Source organism: Aristolochia californica, unplaced genomic scaffold (genome assembly GCF_029961685.1).
Source record: "Aristolochia californica isolate CCGP_79_NKW_82.1479 unplaced genomic scaffold, dmAriCali1.0.hap1 SCAF_16, whole genome shotgun sequence".
In the NCBI taxonomy this organism is placed as follows: domain Eukaryota; kingdom Viridiplantae; phylum Streptophyta; class Magnoliopsida; order Piperales; family Aristolochiaceae; genus Aristolochia; species Aristolochia californica.
In genome coordinates, this window is record NW_027181837.1 from 709,301 (window position 1) to 732,057 (window position 22,757).

Sequence of the window (22,757 nt, forward strand, 5' to 3'; positions counted from 1 at the left end):
ATCTCTATATTGTTGGAGGTGATTTGGCGGAGATCACGTGGAGGAATGGGCGTACGAGGTTGGATGTGGCTATTGACGTGAGTGAGATGTTGGAAATCCGCATTCAGCCACTGTTTCCCGCGGAGCCTGAGTCAATGCCGCCGGCTTCTGTCGGCCAGAACATGAAGGTGAAGGAGGTCAGCGAGATAGCTGCCGGAGAGACTTGCGCAGTTTGTATGGAAGAGTTCGCAGGATCGAGCAAGGAGGTGACGGAGACTCCATGCTCGCATGTGTTCCACAGCGAGTGCCTCCTTCCATGGTTGAGGAGAGCGACGACATGTCCTCTCTGCAGATCCTCCCTGATTAGTTGATTAAAGGAATCAAAAGTGTATATTGTTGATTGTTCAGAAACTTTTGTTGATTAAAGCAAATAAAATGCTAGTTTCTGTTCCATTGTGATGGTATTTTTTTCTTTGGTTTCTTCGGGATCTTGCGTTTGTTACGAGCATGTTTTAATTTAGGTACTAATATGCTGAATTGCTGAACATGTATCGTTTAAATTGAATTTAATTTTAACCTAGATTTTCAAATCTACAAATTATGATCTTCCATAATTTCTTCTTGTTATTTAAAAATATAAACATAGATTTGAAAGCAAGTATATACATCATTTGTAGTATATTTTAAATTATTATTAATTATTATTATACCACCACTGGTTATTTTTAGAGCTAGAGGTGGGTGCACTAACCCTATCTCTTTCTTACTCAAGTTAAGAGAAGCCCTTTATTACTATAACAATAATATTTATTTATTTTAAATAATAAATGTTAATAAAATAAATATATTTATTATATAAGATATGAATTATTATGTTTATCTTATATATTATAGTATATCATATTGTATAGTTTTATATTTGAAAACTATCTATTAGAAATAATTATTTTATTTTTATTTTAAGAAAAAAAAATATTTATTGTAAATAATAAATTTTCATAAAATAAATATAATTATTATATAAGATATGAATTACTATGTTTATCTTACATATTATAGTATATCATATTGTATAGTTTTATATTTGAAAACTATCTTTTAGAACTAATTATTTTATTTTTTATTTTAAAAAATATTATTCAATATTTTAAATAATAAATGTTAATAAAATAAATATAATTATTATATAAGATATGAATTACTATGTTTATCTTACATATTATAGTAAATCATATTGTATAGTTTTATATTTGAAAACTATCTATTAGAAATAATTATTTTATTTTTATTTTAAGCAAAAATATTTATTTATTTTAAATAATAAATGTTAATAAAATAAATATAATTATTATATAAGATATGAATTACTATGTTTATCTTACATATTTTAGTATATCATATTGTATAGTTTTATATTTGAGAACTATCTATTAGTAATAATTATTTTATTTTTATTTTAAGCAAAAATATTTATTTATTTTAAATAATAAATGTTAATAAAATAAATATAATTATTATATAAGATATGAATTACTATGTTTATCTTACATATTTTAGTATATCATATTGTATAGTTTTATATTTGAGAACTATCTATTAGTAATAATTATTTTATTTTTATTTTAAGCAAAAATATTTATTTATTTTAAATTATAAATGTAATTAAAATAAATATAATTATTATATAAGATATGAATTACTATGTTTATCTTACATATTATAGTATATCATATTGTATAGTTTTATATTTGAAAAATATCGATTAGTAATAATTATTTTATTTTTATTGTAAAAATAAATTTTCCTTATTTTAAATAATAAATTTTAATAAAATAAATATAATTATTATATAAGATATGAATTACTATGTTTATCTTACATATTATAGTATATCATATTGTATAGTTTTATATTTGAAAATTTTCTATTAGTATTAATTATTTGACTTTTTATTTTAAAAATATTATTCTTTATTTTAAATAATAAAATTTAATAAAATAAATATAATTATTATATCAGATATAAATTACTATGTTTATCTTACATATTATTGTATATCATATTGTATAGTTTTATATTTGAAAACTTTCTATTAGTAATAATTATTTTACTTTTTATTTTAAAAAATATTATTCTTTATTTTAGAAAACTCTACGAGTATATACTATTTTATAATAAAAATAGAAAATAATATCATATTCGTATATACATGTCAACAAGCATAAATAACCCAAAAGAAAGTTTATTCTATTTTTGTGAATATTATATATTTTCTTAGATTAATGTTAAAAGCAATTACATTTTGAATCGTGCTTACTCACTTTATATTAATAGATATTTAAAAAAATTAGTAAAAAATATTTCTTTTCCTTCTCTATTTTTTTAATCGATTGCCTTAATTTTGATTTATACTTTTTAAAAAATATATAAATATATAAATATTTAATTTTTATCTTTTTTTAATGCATCCAAATAAGAAACTAAATAGAAAAGACTAGAGAGGTTTTGCAGTTTTGTGCAAAGCCACTTGTCGGATGATGACAAACCCGAAGCACGTCGTTGCCCCTTTTCCTCCTCCCACCCTCCAAAAATAGAATAATTAATTAAAAATAGATAAAATTTTCATCCTTTTTAGCAACCTATGAAACACCAGAGTAGATGAACCAACAAGTCGAAGGTTTCCAATCCATGCCCCCACAAAATAAATTAATAATATATTTTCACAAAATAAAAAATTATTAGTTTAATTAATTATAAAAATAGAATAATTAAAAAAAAGTACTTGATAAAATGCTTACTTTAACAGTATTTTAATTATCACTAATTTAATATAGTAATAAAAAAATATTACTAATAGAAAAAATAAAAAATCCGAGTATAATACAAAGTTTGGTCAGGTCTCACAGAATTGGTAACTTTCTATTCACCCATTATCAATCAACAGTCATGACATAGGCCCCGTAGAGAAAGTGGTGCGACCCTGTCATCGTCACAGTTTGATGGCTAAGTGAGAAGATATAAATTTTAACAGACGTCCGAAGGTCAAAGAACTGCGGGTATTTTTCTGGAGCACAAAAGGTAGCATTTTGGTCTCTGCGGCTGCTAACGCTGTACAATGGCGGCCACTAAAGTCTTAGCAGCAGGAGCTCTCCATGGCGTTCATGGAAGAAGCATCTTTCTGAAGCAGACTTTCTCTATCAAGCAAAAGGCTCTCTGTTTGGCAAAACCGAAAAGGTTGTTCACTTGCAGAGCTCTCTATACGCCAAAAGTCCAGATCAAAGAAGAGGGGCAGCCAGAAACTCTAGACCACAGGGTCTTCTTCGTCGACAATTCGGGAAAGAAGGTGTATTTTTTACTCTTCCGTATTCATGAGCACTTTATTGCTTTCACTTCGGTTAATCGACCATGAGTTCTGGTAATGTAATTCCAAAGAGGGTCACTTCAAACTAGTTGCCTGTTATAGAAATAGCTCTCCGTCATCTGGTGACATCTTAATAGAAAAGTCCCATCCCTTACCTTGAAAGATTAGGACTAGAGCAAATTTCTTGCGTTTCATTTGTTCAGATTTTCATATTAATTCCCAAATTCTGTCTAAAGTACATATGGTAACATGAGTTACAATATCAACATCTTTTCTAGTTAGGCATGTTTTTTGGTTAATTAACCATGATTTCAGAACTGTTGTTGATCACATGGAGCTGGGAATTGTTTGTTCAGCTTCTCATATTTTTGGTAGAAGAAAAATCTATTTATTCAAATTTCTTGTCTCTCAAGAAAATTTATTCAAAATCTGCTTTTTGAGTTTCTAATCTGAGCTCTATTTGTAAATTTTCATTGGAAACTTGGTTATGACTAGACCCTTTTTACCTCTTTGCTAGTTCAAGCATGCTTTTTTGCTCTGTAAAAATGTAATAAAAATTAGCGGAGCTTGGATTCAAAGGGTACAAGACCTGAGAAGTATGAACCTATTATGGAAGAAATAGGCCTTCACTGGTTCACAGTGTTTCTTCACATGATGACAAGCTGAGCCATTTTTATGAAGGAAGTCATTAATACAGATACAGAACTCTGTTAGGATTTTTATTACAACCAAAAGTTTTTGTGTGCTGGATATGGGAGTTCATTGGTGATGAGGACTTTTAAAATTGAGGACATGGATCAGGCCTTGGTCCTGTGATAGAAATTGTTTCAGTTCAGTCTTTTACATACCTATGAGATGAACATTTTGCAGTTTGCTTTGAAGTGATTATTAGTGGAGTTCTTGGTGGGAGGATCAGGTCCCACAACCGACCCCATTTTTCTCTTTAATACTAGTAGAAGGAAAAAGTAAATACAAGGAACCATGAGTCGCAGACAGAGAGCATGTTGGATCTCCGAGAAAAATGAAGGTGGGTTATTATGAGGTAGAAAAATTTAACATAACTGAAGGGTTCTCAAGTACGGTTGGGTCAAGATTGGATCGGGGTTTAAAAAATCCAAACCTGACCCCAAACGTGGTTGGAAAACCAACCGTCTCAGCCACATCTCCCTTTACGTTGACTTTGTCCCCATATCCTTGCCCTTGGAAACCAACCTCGCTCGCTTCGTGAAACTGTAAAAATCAACCTTCAAATTAAGAAAACGGAAGAAAACTCGTATATATGTGAGTAAAGATAAACACTAATGACATTCAAGCATTATAAGTTCAAAAATATTATAAAAAACTAACACTGAATCATGTCAAAATGATAAAAAATTGAAAAATGCAACACATATTCACACTTCACCCGTTCAAATTAAAAATATAATAAAAAAACATTAACATTGAGTACTGTGACGTTAAAAATAATAAAATAATTAAAGGTTGTAACATGATGTCTGTCATTTTATAAAACTAGTTAGAGTTTTCCTTAGATGTCCTCAAGGAAACAAAAAATTGCAGGTTTTTAAAATCCTTGCAGGTTGGGTTTGGGAAATTCTGTCCCCAACCCAATATCTTACAACTTTTTTCCTGCTCTATCCCGGACCCACAAGGTGAAATGGGAACCCCGTCATCAGCTTTTTTTGGTAGGGGTGCCCATCCCTATTCTCAAGACCCACCTTTCCTTAAGGGGAGAGAAATCTTAGATTCCACAATGGCAGCACATGAGCTTATTGATCACTTCTGTTGTAACCAGGACCCGAGAATCGCCCTAAAGCCTGATCTGGAAAAAGCTTTCGACATAGTTAATTGGATCCTGCTTGATGTGATAATGGAAAAAATGGGTTTCGGTGAAAAATGATGATTTTGGATCAGAAGTTGTGTGGGCTCGGCCTCCTACTTTCTCATCCTCAATGGCTCGGTTTGTGGCTATTTCAAAGGTACTACGGGGATCAGACAAGGTGACCCGCTCTCTTCGCTCTTATTCAACAGGGTAGCAGGATTCCTCTCCTCTACGTTTTATTCTACTGTTAATCTTGGATGTCTCTCCCCCACTAGTCCCAAGTAGGCTTTTAATATCCCCATACTTTAGTATGTGGATGATACCACTCTATTTGGAATTGGAAATATAGAAGGTGCTAGAAGGATCAAAGCGGTATTGGGCCTTTTTGAATTAGCCTCTGGGCAGAAAGTTAATTGGGGGAAAACATCTCTCATGGGATTCAACGTTGGCCATGAGCTACTTGTAGAGATGGCAAATATATTTGGTTGTACAACAACTAGCCTCCCAACAACTTACCTTGGCCTCACCCTATTCAATGGCCGCATATCCCAAAGTCTATAGAATTCGGTGGTTGAAAAGATTGAGTCCCGGTTAGCAACCTGGAAGACTCATCCTCCTTAAGTCTTGTATTGTGGGCATCCCGAATTATGCTTTATCCTTTATGCCTTGCCCCTTTTCCGTATGTAAAATCATGGATAAGCTCAAAAAAAGGTTTCTCTGGAGGGAATCGAGCAATGCATTTAAATATCACCCGGTCAGATGGGATGAAGTCTGTTTGCCAAAGAGATTGGGAGGGCTGGGGATTCGGAAATCAAAGGAAACGAACCAAGCTTTGCTCCTAAAATGGATATGGAAGCTCAACACAATTTCCTCTTACCTGTGGAAAGAAATGGTTCTTGTCAAGCTTAGTTGGAATTCTCCATGGTGGATGTCAGGTGGTAATCGGAGAGGCCTATCCTCAATCTTGAGATCACTATACTCACTTCTTCAAAAAATTTCCTCAGCCAGTAGATTCTTTGTTGGAAATGGTAGATCCCTTAAATTTTGGGATGATTGGTGGACAGGGTAGGAACCTTTATGGATCTCTTTCATGAATCTATTCCTCCTCTCTACACAAAGGGAGATATCAGTAGCTGATGCTTTTGAGGGGGGTGGTTTGAGCTTACATCCCCGAAAGGGTCTCTCCGACACGGAGGCTTTGGAAGCAAGCCGCTTGATGGATTCTTTAAATTCTGTCAGAATTAGACCTTCCGATGCAGACAAGCTCATTTGGTGGCCTGACAAAAGCGGCACCTTCTTAGTTTCATCTGCATACAAATACATTAATGGTTGGGATATGACTTAACGGGAGTATGAGATATTCTTTGTATGACGTCTCTGTGCACTGCCAAAGATTAAATTCTTAATGTGGAGTGCTTGCCAAAGTAAGATTCTCGTGGCAGATGTGTTTAGAAGAAGGGGCCACCCATCTATCGACCCCCTCTGTCCTTTTTGCAACACAAAGGTTGAAACCACCAGTCACATTCTGCTACAATGCTCCTTTTTGTGGAATGTGTGGAGCTCCGTTCTCTGCAAGTTGGGGCTGCAATTCTGTATGTCAAATGATTTGATCTCCCTCAGCAAGTAGCTCATTAGCTATCCCCTTCTTGGTCTCGGAAAAGTGATGATCTCTGTCTATGTCAATTTTGTTCCGTGGGGGCTTTGGAATGAACGTAACCGAAGATTTTTCGAAACTATAAGTGATCAGCGGTAAAAGTAGTGGATAGGGTGTCGGGCCAAATCTCCGCTTGGCTGCTGACTAAGAAGTCTTTTTCCTCCTTTGAGGGTACCTCTATCTGTGAAAACTGGAGCAATTTGGCAAAGATGCACATGGGGACCAAGGTCCAAGTCATGCGGGAGTGGACTCCCCCGGAAGTTGGTTACCTAAAGTTGAATTTTGATGGCTCTTCTCTCGGCAATCCTGGGATTGCTGGTTTTGGGGGGAGTGATTTTGGATCCATTTGGCAATCAGTGTTTCTCTTATGCGGCTCATTAGACATTTCTGATTCAACGTCAACTGAGCTCCATGCCCTCCTCAATGGGCTTCGTGTTTTCAAAGACAAATGCAGTGGTCCCGTTCACATTGAAGGGGACTCGAAGGTGGTCATTGGCTGGTGCGAGTGTGCTTCCCCTCCCCCGTGGCGCCATTGGGACATCTTTCGGGAGATTTTAGAAATGACCTCACTATTCTCTTGTACTTGGTCTCACATCCCGAAATCTGCAAATTTGGCAGCAGAAGTGCTAGCCAAGCAGGGAGCGACTCTGCAATCTCTTTTTGTTAGGGATTTGCTCCCTCTCCTTTGTAATTTTTCTCTTGTTGATATAAATACATCTTTTTCAAAAAAAAAAAAAAGACCCACATTTCGCCAAATTATCTATTCTAAAATGTTACATGTTCTGATCAGCTCAAGTGAAGATCTTGAAGGCTTCTGAGTTCACATAAATATTTTTCTTCCTTTTCTTTTTTATCTTTTTAGTTCTTCATTTGGTTCTGTAAATCTGAATTTATTACAGGGATTAGGTACATTATTATGATGATGTATCATTTTCAGATACTAGATGCTCATGCTATTCAAAAAGTGAAAAAGGTTAAGAATACTCAGTCTATTCAACAACAGGTTCAGACTATGTTGTTAAGTATCACTGTGGAATTCCTGGATTGAGCTTTTACTTGTTTGCCATGATGACTTACTTACCAGCAAAGAATATGGTTCAATACTCGGTTGATATTTCTTCTCTATAAAAATATATTGGCAAGTGACTTTAATGTAGAGAATTTGACCAAAGGAAGGAGTGATGTAAAAGGTACTGGTATAGGGCGAAAGGATGAGAGGCAGAAGTGATCCTCACAATGTGTTGTATAGTAAATAGATAAGTGTCATGAGTTGAATAACTAAATCACAGCAAGTAATAATGAAACAGTAAAAGAGTGAAATATTAACATCAAACAAGTGATAGAAACAAAAATAAAATGAAATACCTCCAAATTTTGTTATTTTATCAGCAGAATTAATACTTTGTTATATTTGGGTTCTGTATATGGAAGGAAGAGATGGGCTCTCGCTTGTGGAATTTCAAGTGGGATCAAAGAGGTTTACTTCAATGAAATACAAAGAGGATCACTTAAAACAATTTCATAAATTGTGAGAGAGCAACCTGTTTGTTAGAGGAAAAGTCAACTCCCCTTACCTCTTTTATTAACTCACTTAAAACAATATTACATGAATAGTAAAATACCCTTCACTCTACAGATCTCATGGCTGTATTACAACTATGATTTAAGTAAACAGTGTACCCAACTGAATTTAGTAGACTCATAAAGACATCTAAACTATGAGGGGTACCATATACATAGTAAAAAGACCAATATGCCCTTGGATACATAATTTAACAAATAGAGTAAAAAGACCAATATGCCCTTAGATACATAATTTAACAAATAGAAAGATTGATTGTGTTATTTACATATTCAATGAAGCATTTATGTTAGTTTTTTTACTAAAATTAATTATTTCTGTACAATGTGGTTAGAAAAAGTGCTATGTAAGGGAATTATGATTGTTATCTCAACATATAAAAATTCTGTAGTTTTGAACTGGGTATTAAGTTCAAGAACTTCGGCACAGTTCGCTGAGCATATGGTTGGAATTGGTGATAATACTAGCTTGGAACCCTGCCTTCCAAATTGAACACCAGTGAACCGTTGATTCTAAATGCTCTTCATGATTTTTGTTATGGAAAGTTCTTCAGAGATGATAACATTTGTTATGCAAGCTTGGTTCTTCGTTGTCCTTCTGCAGTATATTTTTTGAAGCAGCAGGAAAAATTTGTTCAAATTGATTTAAACTGATAATAATCAACAGAGAGGAGGCAATTTCTTAGGACTGCTCTTAAATTTTATTTCAGGAAAGCAGTTGGGTTTTGCAAACCATTTGTTTGGTTTTGAGCGCCAAAACAATTGCTGGTTCTTTGTTTGTAAATTTTACTCTGTTTGATGGTTGGATGGAGGCGAGGAGTCACCCATGGTAAACTCATTGCCATGACATCAAGGAGACCTTTCCTTTCCGGATTTTGGCATATTCTATGATGATCTTGAAAGTTAAATACACTTTCTGCTTTCAGAAAGAATGCATCTCAATCTCACTAAAGCTTTGATGGAGGATACTGCATTTGTTGGTTGGCTTCCACCTTTGGTACCAACTATAAAAAATGGACACGATTCTTTATCTTGTAATTGTAATTACCTCTTATGATCTGTTTCAATCAGTGGTTTTGAAAGCTTTGATACTTTATAAGGCTAACTATCTTTAATAGGAAATGGCAGCTTCATTGACTCTATAATTGCTGAAAATGTGCAGGTTTCACCTTGGCATGACATTCCATTACAGTTAGGGGATGGCGTTTTTAATTTTATTGTTGAAATACCAAAAGAATCTAGTGCAAAGATGGAAGTGGCTACTGAAGAGCCTTACACTCCCATAAAGCAAGATACAAAGAAGGGGAAGCTTCGATACTACCCGTGTGTTTTCCTTACCTCTAGGCATTGGAGAATATTATCTACTTTAGTTTATATTTGTTGGAATTTTGGGTTGAGCATGGTTCCATCCCAAAATGACTAGCGACTTAGGAGGCCTATTGCTCAACCTTATAACCCATTAACTTTTCTTATCATTTTCAATGTGAGACTTTTCCCACTCAACACTCCCCCTTAAGTCTAGACTTACAAATAACGAGCCTAGTCGGCACAAACCTTTTAATTGGGCACATAGACTCCTACCTTAAGGATTCCACAAGACACTGACTCTATAGAACCCATAATACATAGATAACTTGGGGAGCACAAATTGGGTCTTAGCCCCCACACATGACCTGCTTTGATACCAGGTTGATTTTTTGGGTTGAACTCGATTCCATCCCAAAATGACTAACCACTTAGGAGGCCTATTGCTCAACCTTATAACCTATTAATTCCATTGTGGTGAAATCTGCACATCCTACCACAACTATAAGGATTGATAAAGGTAAGTCAGATGCTTTTATGAGGGCATCTTTAGTTTCTTGAAGATCTGTAATCACCCCATCCGTAATTATTAGCAAGACAAAATACTTGCTCTGATTAAATGACAAGGAATGACTTGCAAGTTGAGCTGCTCCGTTGATTACTGGCCCAAATATAGTTGGTCCTGCCAGAGTAACATTGTGGAGAGCACTTGCATAGGAGGACACCCGATACCCCTTCAACCTCACACTCATGGTGCCTTCCATTCAAGTTAAAGCAATGAGACACAGAGTCATTATGAAGCTTTCCACCAAAACCCCATGCAGGAAAATGCCTATCTGAAACGTTTCTGGGCGTCTGATTAAGACGATAGGTAGAGTAAATAACAGCGACCTTGAAAAAAAATTGAGAGTTTGTGATTCAGGAAAAATGGGGGGCTGCTTCTCAGATATTCGAGGGGGACAGCAAGCCATCGGCGGGGTCCAGAGGCCCATCATAGGTGTCGCTGCCGTGCTGCAACCTGACGAGCCTAACGAAGCTGTTGATCTCTTCTTGAAATCGCATGGTATGCATGGGCTCTACACTCACCTCGAGTTGTCACTATCTGCCAACAAGTTGCGTGATCTGGACATCTTTTCAAAGAGTGATCCTATGGCAGTAGTTTATGCAAAGAAAAGAGATGGTACACTGGAAGAACTTGGGCGGACAGAAGTAATTATGAATACGTTGAATCCTGTTTGGATTTCAAAAATCGGAGTGGTGTATCAATTTGAAATTGTCCAACCACTGGTATATAGGGTGTATGATGTTGATACCAAGTTTCATAACATGCCTGTCAAGGCACTTAATGTGGATGAGCAAGATTTTCTTGGAGAAGGTACTTGGGTTCTGTCAGAGAGTAACAAAACCAAGTAGGAGTTCAACCCTCAATCTTCAAGTGAGCAGTTTTGTGCATGATGGTGTCAAGTACATGGGAACACTTACAGTCCATGCTGAAGAAACATTTGCTTCAAGGAAAGTTGTAGAAGTGATTTTCCACTGTTCTGATTTAGAAAAAAAGGATTTCTTCTTCAAAAGTGATCCTTTCTTGAGAATTTCAAGAGTTGTGGAGAGTGGTGGGTCTGTTCCTATTTGTAAGCCTGAGGTGGTCAAGAATAATTTGAATCCAACCTGGAAACCTGTCATCCTGAATATGCAGCAATTTGTGAGCAAGGAGAATCCATTAATACTAGAGTGTTTTGATTTCAGTAACAGTGGAAACCATGTACTTATTGGAAACTTCACATGGAGAAAACCGGCACACATTTTTATTCACCTTCTTCTCAACATCAGCATCAAAAGATTTCGAAGGGTCAGCTTTTTGTGGATAGGTTTTCTTAGCAACTACAGTATAGTTTCTTGGATTATATCTCCAGTGGGTTTCAGCTGAATTTTATAGTGGCTGTTGACTTTACTGCTTCAAATGGGAATCCTCCGCTACCTGGTTCGTTGCATTATATTGATCCTTCAGGCCAACTCAATGCTTATCAGCAGGCCATTCTAGAAGTAGGAGAAGTTATACAATTCTACGATTCAGATAGGCATTTTCCTGGATGGGGTTTTGGGGGAAAGCTTCATAATGACTCTTGTGTCTCATTGCTTTAACTTGAATGGAAGGCACCATGAGTGTGAGGTTGAAGGGGTACCGGGGATATTGTCCTCCTATGCAAGTGCTCTCCACAATGTTACTCTGGCAGGACCAACTATATTTGGGCTAGTAATCAACGGAGCAGCTCAACTTGCAAGTCATTCCTTGTCATGTAATCAGAGCAAGTATTTTATCTTGCTAAGAATTACGGATGGGGTGATTACAGATCTTCAAGAAACTAAAGATGCCCTCGTAAAAGCATCTGACTTACCTTTATCAATCCTTATAGTTGGGGTAGGACGTGCATATTTCACCGCAATGGAGATCCTTGTACTCACTAATCCATGTGGGACTATTCCTTAACATCATTTTTGAATGTGTGACTTTTTCCCACTCAATAAGGCTTTTGCAAATGGATTCGGGGGGAAGTGAAATGTAATTGCATTCATACTCTCTTATTAGTCACCCAAAGTGTTGGATTGCTGACAATGTGGTGATATGACCTTGCTATAAAAAAATATTACCATGGAATGGTGGTGTACCCTCCCTAGCAGCCTTTTGTCCTTGTTGAATAGAACGACATAAAAATCATTGAAGCAGTTTAATGAATTGGCCTGAAAAAGCAATACCATTTAGAGGGCAAAAAACTTGCAGTTTTTTATATGACTAATTTTTTCTTAAATGTTTGGAAGCTCTTGAGTGCTTAGTTAAGGTGCAAGCTTTTCTTCTTTTCATATTTGACATGGGACATCTCATGATTGCCTTTTATTCTGCTTTATTTCAGCTACAACATTAATTGGAACTACGGACTGCTTCCACAAACATGGGAAGACCCTTCTCATGCAAATGTAGATGTCGAAGGAGCTTTTGGTGATAATGATCCGGGTACATCTCTCAATTCTTTGCTTAATACAGGAAGCAACAGTTAAACTTCTAAACTTGTCTCTTTAGGTGATGGATAGTAACTTGATCCATGGATTTCTTTAATATGTCAGTTGATGTTGTTGAGATTGGTGAAAGTCGTGCAAAGATTGGACAGATTTTGAGGATCAAGCCTTTAGCTGCTTTGGCTATGATTGATGAGGGGGAGCTTGACTGGAAAATAATTGCGATTTCATTGGATGATCCTAAGGCTTCCTTTGTAAATGATGTTGACGATGTTGAGAAACATTTCCCAGTAATGTTCTATCTTCTCAACGTATCTCTAACTTCCATATATAGTTACCAATTATTTCCCTTTTAATGATAAAATTGAAGGCATCTCCATCTTGTAAAGCTGTTTCGACATTAAACTTTTATCATGTTTAACCAACCATATAATTGTTTTCCAGGGGACTCTTACCGCGATTAGAGACTGGTTTAGGGACTACAAGATTCCGGATGGAAAACCTGCTAATAAGTTTGGTCTTGGTAACAAAGCTGCGAGCAAGGTATCTCTATTTCTTCTTCTCGTCTTCAGAATTGTTATGGATATTCTCTGTAAAAAATGTTTAACCCCAAAATCTTCTCTCAAATTTGAGCTTTTTTTTTTTTTTTTTTTGAGAAAAGTATGATTTTATTAAAGCTCAAAGGCTAAAAATGCAAAGAGGAGGGTCCCTAACAATGAGGGATTGTAGGGAAACCCTTCTTCAACAAGAGACTCCACCAAACAATTGATAGCTCTATGAACATGACTCCAAGGACAAACAAAAGAAGAGGCTAACTCCATAATCTTATAAAAACAAGCCCAATGATGCCAAGGAGGATTATTTTTTTTTGCCTAAAGCCCAAGGACGCCCAATTTTGCTTGAGTCACCTTTAACCTATAAAAAAACCTGAAATTTTTCTCTAAAACAAGAAGACAATAGCGAAGACTTGAAGCTCTATAGAAGTAGAGTAAAAAATCCTAAGAGGGCCAACGAAGGATGCCAAGATTAAACCAGCAGAATTTCAGAATTTGGAATTTATTTTCACTCTTGGATCATTGAAAACCCGTCTCATCATTATAAAAAAACTTTAAAATTTATGTAGTCTCCAAAGAGGGCCTGTTTTTCTCTTACTATGTCTGATTTTTTTGGGTGAAACTACCAATTGAGGGTATGGGCTCCCTTCCCATCTTATAGAACTAAAAGAAAACATAAAAAATAATATAAAATTATGTTGAATTTGTAAAATATTTAAAAACCACATTTACCACATACTATAGAAAATAAATTCTTGCTATGTAAATTAACATATTTCTTAACTTAAATTTTAACTATTTAACATTAATTCATTTTGCTGTTTATAAATATGATTTGAGGTAATTATTAGTAATTCTTTTTATAAATTGTTTAGAGTCAATTATATGTTAAAGATATAATATAATAATTATTATAATAGTTTATTTGTGTGAATTTGTATTTAAATTAATTCTTGAGTGTTCCATTTAACTACAATAAATCACTAACAACAGATTCTGTTACTTGGATCACCTAGTAACAAATGAGAGGTCTGATTAACTTTGAAATGCTATATTTTGGAAATCTTTATTCTGAAAAACGTGTGATCCAGAAAATTCTGTATATGTTTTCTGGTGATTCCATTCTCAATTCTAAAATTTTATAAGTCATAAGCATCACCTTATATATACTATTGTTCTATCTGCAGGATTACGCTCTCAAGGTCATTAGTGAGACAAATGGTTCTTGGACGAAATTGATTAAGAGATCAGTTCTTGCTGGAGAGCTCTCCCTCGTGTAAAATTGTTCTTCTTAAGTTGAACTTCAAGGCCGAGCATCCTTCTCAATCGCTTGGAGGTATTTCCTAATAATGAGACAATGTAGTTGAGATTTTTTTAGGCAATTGTAGCAGAAATATTGCTTGAACTTGGGATGGGTATGTATTTGAATCATGGTTGGATTGCCATCGCTAGATCTTTGTGCAATTACCAATAAGATTTCGTTTTTTTATATTTGTTCGAGTACTGCCAAGCCGAACGTATTTCACTACAAAGAATGAAAAGATCCTGCTTCTTAAATAGTTTGTTTATTTAAGTTTATTTTCAACTATGTTTTGTTCTCATTCTGTATACTGCAACTTGCTTCTGACGGTTCTTTTCAGTTCCAACGTCTACTTTTAAATAAAAACACCGGAGAAATTAGATGCCACAATTGGAAGAATGCAGTAAGGACCAAGAATGGGGTGATGAAAGAGTCTCAATCATCCAATATCATTCCTTTTAGTTTTCTTATGACAGTGAAATTGACTCCTCAGACTATTGGATAACATTTAGCTGAAGTGAGTATTTCTATATACATCCAATACCCAGTAAAGGAAACAGAAAATAAAGATGAAGAATGAAGAATTCAGCAGATGAAGCTTGTTCTATACAGATTTAGTGGTAGTCGCATGGATATATTCAAGTTTTCACAGGGACCAACAGCTCCATTCCAGAGCCTTCTGAAACCGTTCTTCTAAGTTGGACTCTTCTTCACAACGCCTGGAGTCGGAATAGGCATCAGTTCGTCGCCTGGTATCTGAGACCCACTTCCATGAAAACCAACCAGCGGCAGCAGCAAACTGAAACGTGGATTCCGGAGGACAATGGGGGGGAGGATAATTACTCCGGCGGTGATGGGAGAGAATGAGCATTGCAGCCGTGGGAGCCATTCAAGCGTAGCTGCTGAGATGGAGACAGAGATAGAGACTATTGAGTGTGGGAATATGAGAGAGTGGATCGAAGTTATAGGTCGGGAAGTCGGAGAAGAACAAAAATCCATGGGCGCTTTGGCTTTGGCGCCGTTGTTTTGGTACGTTGAATGGTAGAATAGTGGCTGCCGTGGCGATTGCGTAGAGAGCAGTGGCAAGAGAGACTTCCAATTTATAAAAGAGGGACTCTAGACGAGTCAAAAGAATCCTGCGGCAGGCTCAACAGGGTTAAATCGGAATCGGATTCTTTTCTGGTTATTGTGTAGGTAATAATCCAATCTGACCGGTAGAATTAGATCTGATTCGATAATTTTTTTATTGGAGTGAGGATTCTAATTTATCAAATTATTGAATTGTGTTAAAAATTAATAAAATAAAATTTAACAAATTTAAAATTTACGTCCCACTTGGTCTAACCTATGATTGAACCCGTTCTAACCCATTTAAATCAAATTTCAAAACTGGCCATCCTAATCGGTGATTTGGTTGAATATCGGTGACACATCAGATTTCAAGAGTGTCTACCTCGAAATCCAAAAGCCTTAAATGAAAATGAGTTATTTTTTTGTGTTAGTGTATACAATAAAAAGTATAAAAAGGGAGAGAGAACATGGCGAAGGGAGCAATGTGAGAAAGTGCGAAGAAACAAACAATGACTGAAATCATAAGGTTTGGGAAAGGATTTTACTTTCACTTATTTTTCTTAAGAACGAGTGAAAGTGAAATACTTAAGTAATTCACTTTCACCCACCAATAAAAATACCCCATTAATATGATTTTTGCTGAGAGAATGAAGTGATGTAATTTAATTTTAATTCAATTTATTTTATACTAATGACGTTATTTAATGAACTAAATAATACAGGGGGAATTCATTCTACTTCATTGTAGACTAACCCCCCCTTAGTGAAGATGAATTTACTTTCACTTTTAGAGTGTATTAACGGACCAATAGAATTTTGTACAAGAAGAAAAATGGCTGAATTGATGGCACAAATGTGGGTTGGGCTTCTCTACTTTGTAGGTTCTATGCTTATGAAACTAATATTGTTATTTATTTATAATTTTTATTTTTTATTGAATAATATTTTCAAAATTAATGTTATTATAAAATTTTATTGCAAGAAATGTTATTGGATGTAATTTATCCCTATTAAATAGACAATGACACAAATCGGATGGTTGAGGGGAGTAAAATCTGGATAATAGTAATTCAAAATTTCATTAATTTATTGGTAAAATATCAACTTAAATTACTAATTATTATTTTAGAGTTAATTTTGTTATATTTGAATGAATTATTAAAATATAATTTATCTTATTAAGAGAAAATTTTATTTTAAAAAATAATTTAGAACCATTTTAATTAGGGTTTTATTTTATATAATTATATTTTTATTTTTGAGAAATAAATGTATGGAAAAAAATCTTGATCATTCAAATAATTTTACCTGTTTCCGTTTATTAAACGAAACGGTATCGGTAGTATCTATTTCATGTCCGATTACCCGATTACAAAAGTAATTTCCTAGTTTCTAACCCGACGATTCGACCGAGAGACATTTCCCATACGCCCTGCTCTGGAGTTTTTTACCCCTCGAGGCTTCCGGTTTCCCTCAAAGGTACGGCCTTTAGACCCTTCTCTCTGAAGCCCCTAATCTCTGTCAAACCGTTTATCTGTCTCTCGTCCCTTCGGCTGATAATACTAGCTTTGAAATATTTTGCATCTTCTATAGGCAAAGAGGGAAGAGTCTACTTCAAAACAAACAAGGAAGCGGGTTGGTTGAAATCAAGCAGAGCGAGAGGTAGTTTCAGTCCCTTATTTGCAGGCTTTTTTGGGTAGAAAGTGTTGATTATCTAACACTTCATTTTCATTTGAAGCGAGTCTCTGATTTGAAACTTGAGATTATATTATCCTTGCCCCCGGTATATCTACATGTGGATTTTGGGTTTTTATGTTAAAATAATCTCTTCCTACCTCTTCATGACTCGAGGTTCCTTAGCTGCTGAGATTGTCTATTTTCTTCCGTTTGTTTATTTGTTTTTCTTCTTCCCCAGTTTATTTGTACTCATATTCATTTTTTTTTTTCATTTTAAGATCGGGCCACCACTGAACAGAAAAATGTGCTTTCATGTTTTTAAATTGATTGTAAACTTTTTTTTTTCCAAGGATACGTAGGAGACACCTTCTCACTTATGCTGTTATGTGAATTTTTAATGTGTTTAGACATTATAAATATGATGTTATGTTTTTAGGGGACCAGTCCTCGACTTCTAGTGTTCAAAATGAACATCAACCATCGTCAACAACGAGCTTCATCCACTCCTCTCTCTCTCTCTCAACTTTTCTTAGCGCAGCTGTCTCTGTTATGATGGCTAAGCATCTTACTGCTTTTTCTACCATGCAAAAACTGATAAACAATTCACCGGGATTCAACTCCTCATATTTCTGGTACTGTTAAATTGGGTTCACCTACTGAAAAGGAGTCATCCTCATGTAGGAAGATAGAGAGGGAGCAGAAGACACACACAATTTACCGAGAGACATGCTATGAGTCACTTTGAATGATTCTTGGTGGAATCATAAATAAAAGCCATACTGTTTTTCCTATCTCTCAATTGCTTATCATGTGCTTGAGAAGCTCATCAACACAGTTCTTACTAGTGCACCTTGAGGGGCATTTAGTTGTCTTACATTAGACTCGGGAACCAAATGATTTCATGTTGTGCCAGAAAGTTTTGTTATTTAATAACCTTTGAAGCTAATTGATCAATATGTGGATCCCATGTACTTTCCATGCTGTATCCCGGCTTCGAAGACAAAGAAAGATATTTTTCTTCAATTGTTTTACTTTCGGTTTCTACTGTGCACTTTGGGTTGGAAAGGAATTTTAGCTGTAATAACAAATAGGCACAGCAGTGTCCAGATAAAACTAAAACTTGATGAAGCAACTAGCTATATGCTTATTTATTGCAATCCACATTATGTCATAATAGCTTAGAGACCCAAAAATGACTAAAAAAAATAGATTGGAAAATGTTTCTACTAAAATTGGAAATGGAGTTCCAGATCTGTAATTTATGGACATATCTTAGTGCCTGCTCTGTTTGCTTCTATTGAAAATGTTGTATCTTTATGTTAAATATCTTCATTTAGAGTCAACAAATGAGGGACAGAGGAAGAGATATTTTGATTTTTGACTCTTGTTTGCGTTTTATTCATTGAGATAACTAGTCATTACCAGTAGAGTTTAATATATAAGTTCAAACATCAGCTTTTAGTTTCCTGTTTTCTTTGAATAGCAACTAGTTGTGAAGGTCAACCTGTCCTATTGGATCATCTTTGTGAAGGCTTGGGCATGTGGACAAGCTACAAACTTTGACATCTGCTTTTGTCATTATATGGAGATGCTTCCATTGGAGAGTTGTAACAATCTGCATTGTGTTGATTACATTGAAACGACTACCTTAGATGTGGCTGATGGCCAGAAACAGTTTGAGGTATTTTTTGGGGGTAATTTGGTGGCTTTCCTGACTATGACTTGTCATAGGTGTAGTTGCCCTTAGTTGGCTTGGCTTGGTTTGTCCTCTTCAAAAAAACAAAAAAGGGCTTGGCTTGCTACTTTAGGTTCTACCTCCTGTCCTTGTGAAAGAAGGCTTTCGAGTCATGAATTTCTTTTTGTGCTTCCACTTCATTCTGAAATTCATGTACTTAAGGGTTGCCTGTTCATGTCAGTTAGTGGTTTGACGGTGTGCGTGGATTTCCCTTGGTGTTTGTGCACACTTTGCTGCACATCAGTGAGGGTTCCAGTTACTAAACACTATTTTGAAACAATAATAGACATGTTTGATTTTTTAGTGTGAGCTAGGTTGAGTTGGCTGCCTTGACAGTGATAAACCATGTATCATCTTTTAAAAAATGAAGAGGTACCAAGCTCGAGTTAAATAAAGTCCATACTGAGTATATAATTGTATATTTGAATATGATCCCATTAATAATTGGTTAAGCCTGGCAAATGGTTATCAGGTTCCTTTTACTGGCTTTTATCTCTGAAATGAAACATGTAAATATGTTTTTTTGAGAAAGATGTTCCTGGAGTACTGGAGTTTTTTGCATTTTAGATAAATTCACTGTTATGGTGTCCAAAATGATAATCCTCGATGGCAGAAGTGTTAAAACTGTAGCCTAGTGCATTTTCTTTCATCTTTGGACATACAGGGACAAGTGTCTCTTCAATCTGTTCTGGGTGTTTTCTGTTTCTTTTTTATGTATGTTGTCTGCTGGTTTTAGAAGAACCATGTTTTCTGATGATTCTTTTTCTGTTTAATTAATTAATTAATTTATTTTTCACTTTGAAGGTTGATCAGATTTTGTTTTCAATACAATGGCAAGATTGTTATCCAGTGCAATGTTGAAAGGGATTGAAAGATTTCAAGCAAGTCCTTTGAGAAAATTGGTGAGGTCAATGACTTGGAATCTATCTTGTTTGTTTTTCTACTTTCTTGTTAGTCCACCAGATGGTGCTAAAAAGAACTCAGTGAAACTTGGTGCGAGAGTAAGTTTATTCAGTTATTTATTTGATTTTGAAAACATTAAGTATTCTTACATTACGTGCTGAATATTTTCTTTTCTGCTTGCAATCACAGTGTTTTATGGTTTCAAATAGAACGAAAATCATTCATTCTTTTTTTTTCCTAAAATAATTTTCTCCATTTCTTTTGCATATCTTTTGCTCATTCATTGAAATAAGCTTCCTGACTTCTGAAAGCAGGTAGTACCTGGCTCATTTTACCAGCATGACCTGAGACACTCAACATCAATTCCTGGTGATTCCGATACACATCAAGATTTTCAGCCCGCTAACAAGCTCAAAGATTCTAACCTTTCAGTGAAGGATATTGTTGAGAAGGTAATATAAACTTTGTTATGGATGACATTCTCAGCTCTCTCTCTCTTTCTCTCTCTGGGATAGGGGTGGAAGTAAAAGTTTGTAGGTCTAAGTAATAGTTTTAAATGTAGCCCTTTAGATGAAGATCGTGCTTGTTTCTGCACATCTACTGATTTGCATGAATAAGAAAAAACTAATTGTACCAACTCTTTGTAGGATGTCAAAGAAAGTCCTGTCATGATATATATGAAGGGTGTTCCTGATGCTCCACAATGTGGTTTCAGTCAACTTGCTGTGCGAGTGTTGAAGCATTATGGTATGAGAGAAGCTGCTTGACTTGATTTACCTTTCAAGCACGAATTGACTTTTTAGAAGCAGTTGTATATATTTTTGCTGATATGTGGTTTCTTGTGATGTATGGTTGTAGTGATCTCTTGTCACATTTTTTGTTTCTTATCATGTGGTGTGATTGGATCGATCATTTGTCACATTTTCTGTTATTTATCATATACTCAAGGTGTCCAACCTGAAAATGGTTGCAACAGAAATTCAAATTATGATGATGTATCCATGATGCCATTTCTCAGGTGGTGCAAAACAAAATGCATCCATGTGCTTAAAATCACCCAATTATGTATATGTTCTAGTTTTCAAAAAAGGTTTTTTCCTTACTGCATAGATGAGCAGTTATTTGAGATCTCTAGTGTCTCGTTTGTAAGCTTTACTGGTTTCTTGGATTTTGTCAACTTTATTAATTCCATTATTTATTTCGGAATTTTCTGCTGTGACCATATGATGTGGTGGAGTGATAGCAACTGGTACTTGTGTTTATTTTATTATGGATAATTTTTTTGTTTAATTTTGGTTATTTATGTGTTCACTTGTATTTTTAATTTAATTAGAAAGGAAGAGTGTGAGCTAGGAAGCCTCTTACTTTAGGTGCATGGCTTAACTTTCTTACTTAAGAATTGTAGTTAAAATTATAGGTTGGTTCCATTTATGTGTGGGACCGCCACTTTTTTTTTTTTTTTTAATAAAAAAAAAGAGATAAGTAGTTGATCCTATAGAACAGATCCTGTTCGGGTTTGCCACTTTGTTGAAGCTAGAGAAGAACTAAAAGGCTAATCATGTGAATGGAAGAGGAGCTTTAGGAACGTCAACAACTTCTCTATTTGATTTCTCTTTTGGCCATGGAATGTTGTGTCCAGGTGTTCCTATTAATGCCAGAAATATTTTAGAAGACCTTGAGTTGAAAAATAGTGTAAAATCCTACAGGTGAGTTTCTAATTGTTTCCATTTCACTTTTTTAGTATCTTATGTTGTCAATGGATATGAAAATCATTGACTTCTTGTGCAGCAACTGGCCCACATTTCCACAAATATTCATCAATGGGGAGTTCATAGGAGGATCTGATATTATCCTCCAGATGCACCAGGTAATCTTGTGCGGATTTTATTGCCTTCTTTACCATATACTATATTCTCGAGCGAAAAATGGCTTGCTTTCCTTTTGCTAAAGCAGGACGTGATTGGTCGTTCTCATCTTGGTTATATTTTCTGTTTTTTGACAGAACGGAGAACTCAGGGAAAAGCTCAAGGATCTTACTGGTGGCACTAACCAAGAGAAAGCAGAATAAGGCAATTTTTGTAATGAGTTTAACTCTAGCAAGAGTATTGACAAAGTGGTTCATCATGTTTCCAATGTAGGTATAAATTCTAAAACTTAACAATGGGCTCGCACTTTCTTGTACCCCATCTGTTTTTCTTGAGGCAATAAAAGGTTAGAGAAATCTTAATAATATGGAATAATCCCACAGATTAATGTTGAAAAATCCTAAGATTCGTTTGTCATTTACAGATGGAGTTGTTAATGTTGTATGCAACTTTGTGATGGTATCAAGCAAAAATTCTTGTTTGTTGGCCAGTTTGTGTTCTTGTTAGCTCATACCTTATTTCTGCTGTTTACCTTCTAAACCTGTTGTGCATTTGTATTGGTCTGGATTTGAAGGGAATCTTTTTTGCAAATAATCCAGTCTTTTACAAAAGAACAAAAATATAGAATAGATTGTCACTTTATCCGAGATGCAAGAATGAGGAAAGAAGTAATTACTCCGGATGTTCGATAACTAAAGCATTGGGAAAACGTGAGTTCTTGAATTTTTTGTGACAAACAAAGATTGTTTGATATATATTCTCCAATTTGGTTATTTTACTTCGTCGTTTCTTGATGTAATCTTATTTTACATGCCAAATTATGTCAATGGATATAGAGAATAAGTGATATAGAGAATTAGGGTTTTCATGTAAAGTACTTGTAAATTAACCCTATTTATTCAACCCTAAATCTATAAATAGAAACTGGAGGAAGTCTA

At 35.0% G+C, this 22,757-nt stretch overlaps 2 protein-coding genes and 1 pseudogene across 4 annotated transcripts; all 3 read left to right on the top strand.

Annotated features, from left to right (window-relative positions):
• The first annotated feature begins 3,022 nt into the window (after positions 1-3,022).
• LOC137953272 (soluble inorganic pyrophosphatase 6, chloroplastic-like) lies at positions 3,023-14,825 on the top strand. The gene is made up of 6 exons (XM_068800593.1): positions 3,023-3,322; positions 9,560-9,720; positions 12,612-12,712; positions 12,823-13,004; positions 13,159-13,257; positions 14,456-14,825. Exons 1-6 carry the CDS (start codon positions 3,095-3,097, stop codon positions 14,546-14,548), a joined length of 864 nt encoding a protein of 287 aa, XP_068656694.1. The 5' UTR covers positions 3,023-3,094; the 3' UTR covers positions 14,549-14,825.
• LOC137953875 (protein BONZAI 3-like) lies at positions 10,630-12,244 on the top strand (annotated as a pseudogene).
• Positions 14,826-17,060: 2,235 nt separating the features above from the next.
• On the top strand, positions 17,061-22,186 carry LOC137953686 (monothiol glutaredoxin-S15, mitochondrial). 3 transcript variants are annotated; one of them, XM_068801152.1, is made up of 8 exons: positions 17,061-17,118; positions 17,233-17,301; positions 19,856-19,953; positions 20,266-20,406; positions 20,602-20,701; positions 21,594-21,660; positions 21,743-21,821; positions 21,957-22,186. In XM_068801152.1, the coding sequence occupies exons 3-8, from the start codon at positions 19,882-19,884 to the stop codon at positions 22,020-22,022; spliced, it is 525 nt and encodes a 174-aa protein (XP_068657253.1). In that variant the 5' UTR covers positions 17,061-17,118; positions 17,233-17,301; positions 19,856-19,881; the 3' UTR covers positions 22,023-22,186. The 3 variants fall into 3 exon arrangements, with proteins under 3 accessions (XP_068657253.1, XP_068657255.1, XP_068657254.1); XM_068801154.1 differs by having other exon boundaries at positions 20,269-20,406; XM_068801153.1 differs by lacking the exon at positions 17,061-17,118 and having other exon boundaries at positions 17,144-17,301.
• The last annotated feature ends 571 nt before the right edge of the window (positions 22,187-22,757 follow it).

Excerpts from the sequence above, each read along its gene's own strand:
- LOC137953272 (XM_068800593.1), top strand. The coding sequence starts at position 3,095 with ATGGCGGCCACTAAAGTCTTAGCAGCAGGAGCTCTCCATGGCGTTCAT. Across the intron at positions 3,323-9,559 it reads TCGACAATTCGGGAAAGAAG|GTTTCACCTTGGCATGACAT; the intron begins GTGTATTTTTTA and ends GAAAATGTGCAG. Across the intron at positions 13,258-14,455 it reads GTAACAAAGCTGCGAGCAAG|GATTACGCTCTCAAGGTCAT; the intron begins GTATCTCTATTT and ends TTCTATCTGCAG.
- LOC137953686 (XM_068801152.1), top strand. The coding sequence starts at position 19,882 with ATGGCAAGATTGTTATCCAGTGCAATGTTGAAAGGGATTGAAAGATTT. Across the intron at positions 20,702-21,593 it reads GCGAGTGTTGAAGCATTATG|GTGTTCCTATTAATGCCAGA; the intron begins GTATGAGAGAAG and ends TGTTGTGTCCAG. Across the intron at positions 21,661-21,742 it reads AATAGTGTAAAATCCTACAG|CAACTGGCCCACATTTCCAC; the intron begins GTGAGTTTCTAA and ends CTTCTTGTGCAG.